General features: G+C 34.2%; 1 protein-coding gene across 1 annotated transcript in view; it reads left to right on the forward strand.

Moving 5' to 3' along the window:
* Positions 1 to 12,195, forward strand: part of ASXL3 (ASXL transcriptional regulator 3) — a 229,028-nt gene that overhangs the window by 74,479 nt on the left and 142,354 nt on the right. Inside the window, 2 exon segments of the mRNA XM_060173676.1 lie at positions 2,211 to 2,319; positions 3,429 to 3,537. Of these exon segments, the coding sequence (XP_060029659.1) occupies positions 2,211 to 2,319; positions 3,429 to 3,537 (218 nt within the window).

The raw sequence follows: 12,195 nt of genomic DNA on the forward strand, positions 1-12,195 counted from the left end.
TTTTGTTTTGGGGGCAAAGTATGAAAATCATAGTAGTCACTTTTGGAAATATGTCAACATTATATACTGTAGATACCTCTATAGTAAATATTGATTTTACTGAGTTAATAAACAGTATGATTTAATAACATACTCATGTTCAGCAGAGCTTATTATATGAAATTGGGTGCTTATCACGTATGTCTGTAACAAGTACTGCATTACACTACTATTTAATTGTCACTTTATCTTCTACAAATACCTTTGTTTACCTTTTCAGGAAAATGTAAATTATAGGGATGTCAGATTGTATTTGTTTAAAGTTTTTCAATTGTATTTAGATCTGTGTTTATCTTTAATATTCTGAATTCCTGGAGGTTTGTACATTGGAACTTAAGAAATAATAAGCAAGAACAATGTCTTGAAGAATATTGTTACTTATTATGTTACATTTTAGAAAATCTTTGTTGCATAATTTTTATTTATACCAGTCTATTTTACTCATAGTGCTAACATTATCTTGCCAAGTCTTTAAAAATTGTCAGTATTTCTGACAGTTTCACTAAACAAAGAATAGTAATGACTTGCTTCAAGTTATCTATGCTTTTTCTGTGAGAATAATGATAAAATTCATTTACACAGTTTTTGGTGTAGCATATATACCATTGCTTATCTGGAATTTAACCAGATACAGGAAAGATAAGTAAATTTTACTTTTCATGCTATACGTAAATACCTTCCTTGCCCACCGTAACTATGGGCAAAAATTCTTCTGTGAGGAAAAATAATGAAATGGGATCTTTAAGCTTCTAGTCACTTTGTGGTGAAAGATACTACATAAATGCACATAATTATCACCATATGTACTTTATTATTATGGCTGTATTCTCTATGACCAAATTTATACTAGGATTTTTGCTTCATGTTAAACCCAGTAGAATCATATTGATGTGTTAGCAAAGAGAGGCTGAGTCCTAAAAAATTAGTGTTAAAATTATTGTAATATTTATAAACCTTTATGCTTATGATACATGCACACACACAGAAGCTTGCTATTATGTATTATGGTAACTCAACAAATTCAACTTTTTCGTTTTCCTGCTGAACTTTCATGGAAATAAAAAATTGATTATCTTCATTTTGTAAAAGATAAGCTTAATTTAGTAACAACATTATGTTTCTGTCACAGAAATTTAAAACTTGAAAGTTAAATATTTTGAAGTTCTCCTGCCCCAGAATATTGTGCATTAAGTATCTGGAAATCCTTAGTAGACAAGTGGGGTCGAGTAAAATTCTATTTATTATTGATTCAGACAAATGTAAAATGTACATATAAATAGAACTAAATGAAAGTAATGCTTCTAGCTCTAAATTCTAGTTTCCAAATATATTAGTAAATACAACACAAAAAAGATCTAAAGTCTACTCCCAGGCAATACTCATATACTATGTATTTCAATTATTTTTAAATATATGAACATATTTCAATAATGTCTACATATATGTGTGTATGCTTTGATGTTTTAATCATTAGTTTAATACTATTTGATTTCTCTGAAACATCGATTGATTTTATAGCTTGCTCACATCTTTAATATACAACATAAATATTAGCTGTTCAGAATCCTCCAAAATATATTTTGTTTCAAAAATCTGAGAAAAGCATGGCATTATGGAAACTATTTAAGAGATTTTAAACATTAGTAAAGATTTTTATTTGGCCATGTGAGAAATGCAATCCTGTGAGTAACTTAAATACTTTTAATTTCAAATAAGATCTTTTCTGGTTTATTATTATTCTTTTGTTGCTTTTCAACCTATAGGATGGAGCTGTCCTTGAACTTGATTTATTTGATCATTCAAGTGCAACATTAAGTTGTGTGTAGCAGTAATAAAAAACTGAAACTTCATGGTATTATTTGTAATATAATACCACATAAATGTTTGGATTTTGTGTTCTTTGAAATATAGGGTTAGTTGCTTTATGAATAAAAACACAATTTCAGTTTAGGAGACTATTTGCCTGAAGCCTGTAAGACAGATGCATCTGATTAACTTTGGAGAAACTAGACTGGCCTGTTATTGTAATGTAGATGTTTTCGAGGTTGGGTTTTCGAGGATATTTTAAAAAGGCAGCAAGATGATTTTTTTTTTTCAGGAGAATGGTAGAATAGTCTTAACGCATATACATATCTCAAATGCTTCATTTTTGTACACTTTTTATTTTCTAGTGGAACTTCTCCTTTAGCCTGTCTGAATGCAATGCTTCACACTAACACTCGAATAGGTGATGGAACATTCTTCAAAATCCCTGGAAAGTCAGGCCTCTATGCTCTCAAAGTAAGTTGGACTGTTCTGCACATATGCCTAAATTATTACTGTGTCATGCATTTTCAGATATGTAAAAAAAAAGACAATTATATTTGGGTATAAATAGTAAAACAGTTACCCTGATGTCTTTTAAATAATTTCTGATGTCTTAAAAATGATTTTATATTTGTGCCAAACAATGACTTTTTCTTTAGAGACAGTGTATCTGTGGTTTTAGCGTAACATATGATAATGGAAATTAGTTGTGGCTTCCTTGAAATTTCTGCTTTTTAAGAATTTAAATGGAGGATTGCCATGGGCCGTCAGTCATGAGTTTAGGATAATCACAGTTACCATAACCTATTTAACTTAATGACCATCCGGTTATAAACAGGTTTCACACATATGTGCCTTTCTGTCTTCTGTAAATATGAGGAATTTATAGTTTATCCTTGAAAACTTGCTTACTTGAACCAAGTGATCAAAAGGATTTTTTTTTCTAATAATGCATATTTGTTATATGAGAAGAATAGAGAAATAAAAATCCTCAGATAACCATCTTTATTTTAGTAGACTTTCCACTTCCCCCATCTAGAATGGAAAACACAATGTCTGATGTAAACTTCCAGAGAGTAAAGGATTATGGGTCATTACAATCAGTTTATCATTTCTTATATATTCCATCTAAAAACATTTTTGTAATGCTAAAATTGTACCTGACAAAGAGTCAGGAATTCTTTTCTTTTACCAGGTACTAGGATTTTCTTACTCTGTGGTTTTCAGAGAATAACAGGCTAGTCAAGAAGACTTTTATCAGTTGCTTTATTGATAGCTACCTGGTATTTAATTTATTGATTAGAAATTCTCATTTATCATTTCCTTATATTGGCAAGAATACAGAACTGAAAAACAATGGGAAAGAACATATGTCAAAAGGAAGCTCTGTTTTTGTATAAAAATCAGCAATGATAATGTGTTTTCCCAGCGTTTTTTTCCTTAAGGAGTTATTTTATACTAAAAACTTACTGATATTGCAATTCCAAATCATGAGTAACTGTGATAGTATTTTAACTCCAAAGTATTTTGAGTTTTTTCCATTGCTAATGCATCTCTATAAATCATTTTTTAAAATAAAACAGAAAGAGGAGTCTTCATGCACAGCTGATGGAACTTTGGATTTAGGCTGTGAGTCTGAACTGGATGGCACAGAAATGGCAGAGGCTAATGGCAGTGGAGAAGGAAATGGAGGTAAGTATGATGAATTAAAAATAAAAATTAGATCCTCTTGAAAGTAGTACAACATTTTAATTATTTAAATTTCATATATATAGTTATCCACATTGTTGGATCTTATCATTGAATAATTTTGGCAGTAAAGTTTATTTTATTTTATTTTATTTTATTTTGGATAGTGACAGAGAAAATGAGAGGGGAAGAAGGATAGAGAGGGAGAGAGAGGGTGAGGCAGATAGCATAATGGTTACGCAAACAGACTCTCCTGCCTCAGGCTCCAAAGTCCCAGGTTCAGTCTGCAGAACCACCATAAACCATAGTTGAGCAGTGCTATGGTCAGCCTCCCTTTCTCTCTCCCCCCCTCACTCTGTCTCTCTTTCTCCCCCCCCGTTTCTCTTTCTCCCCCCTTCACTCTGTCTCTCTCTCTCCCTCCATCTCTCTCCCTCCATCTCTCTCAAAAAAAATAAAATAAACAAGATATTAAAAAAAAAAGACAGAGAGAGAGAAAGTCACTTCCAGCACTACTTTACCACTTGTGAGGCTTTCCCCTACAGGGAGGAACTGGTGTCTTGAACCCTGGGACTTGCACACTGTAATGTGTGTGCTCAACCAGGTATGCCACCACCAACACCCAGTTCAAAAACTTTGATTAAAGGAAGTATACAGTTATTTGCATTTTCTTTTCTTTCTTTTTTAATATTTTATTTAATTTATTTATGAGAGGAATAGGAGAGAAAGAACCAGACATCACTCTGGCACATGTGATGCCAGGGGTCGAACTCAGGACCTCATGCTTGAGAGTCCAATGCTTTATCTACTGCACCACCTCCTGGACCACTTTATTTTCTTTTTAAGATAATTTTTTAGAGGTGTGTGTGTGTGTGTGTGTGTGTGTGTTAGTTATTGTTTGTTTTTTGTTTTTTGAGGGTGACTTAAACACTTATCAGCCCTGGTGTGTGTAATGCTAGAGATCAAACATTCAATCTGACACATACAAATCTTGTTCTCTGGTGCTGAAATATCTTTCTGACCCTTTATTTTTTTCACACTATGGATTTTTCTGCATAATAAATTTCAAATATATATATATATATAGTGTGTGTGTATTTTTATTGGAAAAGTCATGATATATTCTTCTAAGAAAAAGATATCATGATTTTTTCATATACAAATATATATGCATAGTCCTGTTTCATATGGTCACTGTTGTTGAACTTGTATATACTTGTAAATTGTCTTTAAATAAATAAACAAATCTTAGTGGATCCTTGCAGAAGTATTATATGCTTGTGATAATATACATTAATAGTAGTTCAAAGATATTTATTTTACTAATGACCATGGGAGTCCCTTTGTATTCTGAGCGTACACTCTTGTCCTTTAAGCTAATGTGTTTTCTGATAGGTCCTGTGAAACTGATTCTGCTTTAGCACCTGACTGATTTGCAGAAGATGTGAATTACTATAGGAGGCTCAGACTTTTTCACTTAGTAATTAGTTGAGGTTGGCCTTGTAGACATTTTGCATACCTTACATAGAATTTTATGTTCCTTCCACTAGGTATACCTCTTGAAATCTAAATTCAATGTCTGAACATGGTTTTCATTAGTGTGGTGAACTTTGGCAGGTCCTTGTGAGTGTAAAGTGAACAGATATAATGGAACTTTCTAGTAGACTTAGAAATGAGCACATTCAACTTCAATAGGATGAAGAGTGTCTTACCGTGTTTTTCCTCTTCTTGTATTTCAATCCTGCATAGCACTCATATGAACTCACAATACATATACTGAGCTTCTACTGTGTGCCAAGTATTGTTCTCAACATTGCAGTCAGCAATGAAAACCAAGAACAAAAATAGACTTCTTAACAATATCTCATGGTTGGAGAGAAACAATAAGCACAATAAATTTGTGAATTGTATGTCTCCCACAGTGGTGTCCAATGATATGAGGCAAAACAAACTAGGTCAGCAGATTAAGACCAAGAGAGTAGGCATATCTGAGAAAACATCCTAACATATGAGCAGGCATCTGGTAGAAAAGAATTTCAGGTAGAAGAAACAGTGATTACAAAGTCTGGGGGCAGAAGGTGTCTGGAATACCCTAGAAACAGCAAGAGGCCAAGGTGGTTGGAGCCTCAGGTATGAGAGTCTCCTTACATAACCTTTATGCTCTCTCCTTCACCCTAGGCCAAGGTGGTTGAAGGCCATAGGGAGCAAGTGATTGTAAGCTGCTAAATGGGAGAATTTAAGGGACAAGATTATATATTGTCTTATTTTTGGTGTTTGTTTTGGGTGAGATGTTGTAAGCTTCCAAAGTAGAGAAATGGTCATTTTAGGTTCTGACAGATTATTAACTACAATACATACACACAAGAAAGCATTTGTGTGAATATAAAAGTGTATGAATGTGCATATGTAAATGAACCCTAACTAAAATAGGGAGATTAGATTGTTGCCTTAATTTTGGTTAAAGATGATGATGGGGCCAACAAAATAGCTTACATGGATCCTGTACTGTTTCAACCTGTTAATGACCCAGGTTTGAAGCTAACTCCACCATAGTGAAAGAAGGTTCAATGCTGTGGCTTCTTTTCCTTTCAATTTCTTGCTCTCTGTCTCTGTTTTTTTTTTTTTAATTTGATTTTATTTTTTAAGACAGAAAGAAAATGAACGGGAGAGGGGGGCAGAAAGAGAGACACACACACAGCACTGCTTCATCACTTGTGAAGCTCTCAGTCTTCAGATGGGGGCTGGGGGTTTGAACTCCAGTCTTTGTGCATAGTAATGTGCACTACTGCTCAACCCCTTCTGCCTCTCTTTCTGTCTGCAAAAAAAAGCAGCTCAGCACATCAAACTCCCTGGAGATAACCAAAAATAAAGAAATAAAGGAGTTAGTGATGATTTCAATAAAAAGGAGTATTAGTAGATGGATTGAGTTCTGTGAAGACAGTTATAGTAGAAGCTGCTAAAATGAATGTTGTTACTAATTAAAGGATTTTACACGACTGCCCAGATGAATGTGGTTATTAAATAAAGGAACTGTATGTGACTCCAGTGTTTTGAATGTGAGCAAATAGAGTAATAAATATGCTTTTGATATTTATGGAGAATCTTTAAGAATAATTTTGGGCTTGGGATTGATGGGGAGCTCATTTTTCAGCATATTAAATATGAGATTATCTACAGTGCTCAGTAAAATATGCTAGATAATAAGACTCATCTTAAATTTATGGAAAAGTCCTTGGTACAGTTATACTTTTTGAAGTCTTCAATGTATTGATGGCATTTAAAGATAAACTGGATAAAAAAATTAAGGCAGCTAGCTAGAGAAGAGAAGAGGTCCATGCCAATGCCCATATCCAGCAGAGAGCAATTACAGAAGCCAGACCTTCTACCTTCTGCACCTCATAATGATCCTGGGTCCATACTCCCAGAGGGATAAAGAATAAGGAAGCTTCCAATAGAGGGGGTGGGATATGGAACTCTGGTGGTAGGAATTGTGTGCAAATGTATCCCTCTTATCCGATTGTCTTGTCACTATTTTAATTTTATAAATTAATAAAAAAAAGATAAAAGAGGGAAAAAGGAGGAGAGAAATTGGAGAGTATAGTGTAGATACTTCTTTTTTGGAGATAAAGAAAATAAAATTTAAATAGGAAAACAAGCCTAAAAAGGGAAAATCTGACCAAAAGAAGGCATTTATTCATTTAGTATTCATATGTTGTGAAGCTGAGGTGTAATGCATGTGTAAATTCACTACTCTGGGAGGCTTTTTCATTGAGATGGAGAAAGACAGAGAATGAATGAATAAGAAACACCATATCACTGAACACTAAATCTCCCTTTCTCACCATACCATTTTACACATGGTATTGGGACTTAAACTGATTCAGAGATAGATTATTTCTTTAAGGTCATTGATAAATATTGGAATAATCGTTTCCTTAGAAGAAAATCCAGTTGATAATTTGTTGCCCTGCTTTTGATTAGATGAGAGCAAATGGGATCTATTAAGCAACTGAAAGACACAGTTAGGTGTAAAGACATGTTTAAAATAAAGGACAGTTGGACTGCCTTCTTGTGTATGTGCAAGTATAGTTAACTCAGGAGTTATGTAAGGTAAGGAGGAGGAGCTGCTAAGATAGTCTGATGTTATGAGGTATTTACAAGCTGGAGGTATCTTAGTAACAGAGTTAGAACTCCCAGAGGGATAAAGAATAGGAAAGCTATCGAGAGGGATGGGATACAGAGTTCTGGTGGTGGGAATTGTGTGGAGTTGTATCTCTCTTATCATATGTTTTTTGTCTGTGTTTCCTTTTTATAAAAAAAAGAAAGAAAAGAAAAAAAAAAGATAACAGAGCTCAGTCATCCCATTTCCAGCCCCATACATCTTATACAGTCTTATAAGATGTATGGGAAAAAAACAAAAAAAGCTTACCATGAAAAGGGTCCCAGAGAAGTAGGAGGTTTTGGAGTTTACCAGATTTTTTAAATCAGTGGAGTGTTCACAGAAAAGGGTGATATCACCTCTAGAGGGGACTCAAGAAACAAGGAGAGAAAGGAAAAACACAGTGAAGCTTGAGTCTATGTGCTTTTAGCAAGGCCAAGGATGTTGGGGAGGTGGCAGAGAGGATGTTGGGACCCAGTGCATAATGGTGCTAGAGGACTTAAGTTGGTGAGATTGGCAAACTCTTATCTCAGGAGGATGAGAAATTATAGCCATGTGATGAATGTCTTATAAATAATTATTCCCCTGATAAAACATAATAAAGAGGTGGATATTGGGCTAATGACTAAATCTGAATCCCATAGGAAGCAATGGAATGGTGTTAGTAACTGGGACAGGATGGGGTGCAGAATTAGAATATCTGTTCATTAGTTAAATCAGAAGCAAAAAGAGTCACCCAGTTTAAAATGTGAATAAGTACTTTACAAAATTAGACATTCCTGCCCAGTTCCTGCTAATGTAACCAAAACTAGATTTCTTGCCCTCTCCTTTGAAGTTTTGTTGGGGAAATGTTTTGAGGATAACTGGAAAAATAGTAAGAAGTTTATTTCCCTGAGTATTCCTTGACTTGAGCATTTTCACATCTTTGCAGTTTTATAAACTACAGTTACTTCTTACCAGACAATTATATTTTCTGTACATATAAAGAACATATTTTTGTACATATGCATACAGCCCATTATCCTAGTGTTAAGAACCATTTTTAAAGCTACATATTAAAAATGTGTTGACAATTTACAGTGAGCCTATGTAATCTCTTTGCATATATGTTCTTTTTCCTCACAGCATTCCTGTGAAGTAGGAAATTTCCTAGACTTTGTTATTTTGTTGTTATTTTTTTCAGTGAGGAAAAGTAACTTAGGGTGAGTGTTATCCAAGTGACAAATTCATGTGTGTGACACCAGGTACAGGCTCTTGCTTTTCTGCCCAGAACCAGAGAGAACACTGTTAGCTGGTAGTCAGCAATACCTTTCCAGTATTTATCCAAATCTATTTTGATTATGCACTTGCAAATTTGACAAAGTAAAACCCCTGACTTATCCAAATGGAGTGGGGTAGCATGTGATTTTTATATGTTGATAATAAATCTCATAGAACTGAACTGTTTAAGTAATCTGTTTCTGATATATATACATATATATATGTATATATTTGAGCCAGAAGTTAAAATGGATATAATTTCCACACTTCATACAGCTGTACAAATACACTTTGAAAATATGATCAGAGAGAGAAAACGTGGGAGGAAAGGCGGGGATTGAAGGAATTGAAAGGGGAGGACCCACATCTGGGTTTTTAAAATATTTATCCCCTCCTCCTCTTTCATGCTTGCTTTGGGGTAAGAGAATGGGGAGTACTAAGGTGAATAATAACTCTTAAGTGGAATTATAATCTTGACACTATCCATAGGGTAAAACTCTGTTATAGCATAGAGCTATTTCAAATTAACAAAGATTAATTGACAGTAATGCATCATTAAAGGGAATAAGCAGCAAAGTGTTTACGTTATAAGAAAATACATTTTAGCTATTTGAACTGTCAAAATAATGAGTTCTTAGAGTTAAGATGATGATAATCTCCTATAATAAGTAGTAGTAATAGTAATTAATAATAATTTTGTCCACTACTTTGAATAAATTGACCAGTGAAGCCAATTTGTTATAGTGGTGTGTGTGTGTGTGTGTGTGTGTGTGTGTGTGTGTGTGTGTGTGTGTGTGTGTGTGTGTGTGTGTAGTTTTTAAGTTTTAAAAACTAATGAGTTTAAGGTAAGAGATGTGGTCTACTATTGGCTTACAAAACTATGTTATAGCTTGTTTCTTTACTCCTAAGTAGTTGCTCAAGTTAATAATATTCAGATAGGCAGAATCAACAAAGTAAACTTGACATTTTGTAAGCTAAGCTCTTGATATTGAGGAGCAATTTCAGTGAATCACTTGATATCCATGTTGACAAGCCATGACCACTTATGCCAATGTTAGTATAGATCTATGTCTTCCAAAGCAAATATTTTGAATTTTATGAACTATTTTAGTCAGAGATTTATGGATATTTCTGTGTCTGAGTTGTTTTCTCTACGTCGTATATGGATATATCATGAGTTTCCTCACAAACTAAGTTGACTTACAGTGCATTGCTAACTGCAGAACCCATATATATTTAATAAGAAATGATGCCTTCATTTTCACCTTCTATTTACAGATGTTTATTAGCTAGAAAAAATGAGTCTCCTTTTGTGGATATAATATATTCATAATTAAAATCAAGAGCAATCTACTTTTTGATTAGAAAACTAGAGGATGTACAGTTTTTATCCACAGAGATCAAAAGCAGCGCTGCTTGTTATTAACTCCAATGCCTTTCAGAGAGGAAGCAGCACTCTAGTGGGGGGATTATTATAGTATTTTAGAAGTATCTATTAAGGATAGAAAAATTATAGACAACAGACATTCTGTGTTTTAGTCTTTAGATCCTTGGATCTATAATGATTCCAACATTCAAATAAATATCTAGGGTCCTTTTTCATGATTTTCTATAGCCACTTTCCTAAGTGGGTTTCTGATTGTATGATTCTTGGCAGAATTAGATTGACTTTACAAAACGTTATTCAGTTCACTCTTCGTTTTCATTGGCTCAAGAGCAAGAGTCTAAGGGATCTTTATTTTTAGGTTCAGTGTGTCTTAGGTTTGTCTGAAGTATGTGGATAGTATCTCTGTTGAAACGTCAGTTGATACGTACAGATGAGATTCATGGAGTGGGTGAAAAGTGTACCCCTGAAGGTTTGGCACCCTCAGGGTATGGTCACATGACAGAGTATCATTAGTCACTTTATGCTGGGGTGGGGGGAAGGAAAATGATGACACTGTGGTGTTGTGAAAAAAGGAGTTTTGAATTATTCTTATTGGATACTATGAGTCTGGTTTTACTGGATGTGTTCAGTAGCTTCTTTGTGTTTCATTACCTCCCACTGTGAGTTTACATAGAATGGCAATTGAGTCTTCATTTTTGTTCAAAATCAATTTTTGCATGACAGCTATTCCTTAAAATCTTGTAGTGAGGAGAAGGAATTATTTCAGTGACCCCACTAGCTTCTCTGTCTTTCATAAAGCAGTTTTATCATTTACCCAATCTTTTCATTTTTTGTTAACCACTTTGAGAGCTCACAGAGACACCTGCATTATATCAGTGACCCAGAGAAACTTAAGGTGGTGAAAATTTAGCAATTTTAATTACACATGGTTGAAAATACAGAGAAAGAGGATGTTCTTCATAGTTAGGGATGACTATTGACAAAATATATACCTTCCTCTGCTTTCTTGTTCTTCCTTCATCTCAACTCACAGCTTGCATAGTTCACCGGAAGTATGAGGGGCTTCGAAAGTCCATGCATACTGGACTCTCTTTCATATCAGCACTGTGCTTAAGTCAGTTTAATTACCCATTATTCTACTAGTGTATGTTTAGAGAGATGGAAATATCACACTGTTCATTATATTTGACTTACAATTTAACTACTTTCATAGTTAGTTTTTCCTTATGTTGAAATCTTCTGTGTTTTTTAATCCAACTGTTTTTCTTTTTCTTTTTCCTCTCTGATAATGGAGAACAGCTGCATATCCTCTGGATCCCACCCCTTCATCCTCTGCTCTCTAATGACTTCTATTTACCTTTATGAACACTACCCCTAGGCTCTACTTTGTACAGTGCCTTTTGCCTATCAAGGACTTTTTTTCCTTACATATTTTCTCTTCAAGTGTGAACTCTGTCCTTGTTGAAGAGTTTTCATAACACTTTTTGACAAAGTGACCATGTACACGTGATTTATCCCCTTTTCTTGTGCTATGAGAGAAACATTTCATACTTTAGAGATAAGTAATGAAAACAGATATGGTCTCATAATAAAAGTGAACTTGTTATCAAAATTTTAAAAAAATAATCAATTATTCATCTTAACTAGTTTAATTTAAGTTTGACTTATGTATCTATTAAATGGGAGCAAAGTATTCATGCTCTTAAAAAATAAAGTTCTTACTTAGCAATACCAGATACCATACTCAGGGGCCCGGGCAGTAGTGCAATGGGTTAAGTGCACATAGTGCAAAGTACAAGGACAGCCACAAGGATCCCGGTACAAGACCCAGGCTCCCCACCTGCAGGGGCTTCACTTC

This window comes from Erinaceus europaeus, chromosome 15 (assembly GCF_950295315.1).
Source record: "Erinaceus europaeus chromosome 15, mEriEur2.1, whole genome shotgun sequence".
NCBI classification, from domain to species: domain Eukaryota; kingdom Metazoa; phylum Chordata; class Mammalia; order Eulipotyphla; family Erinaceidae; genus Erinaceus; species Erinaceus europaeus.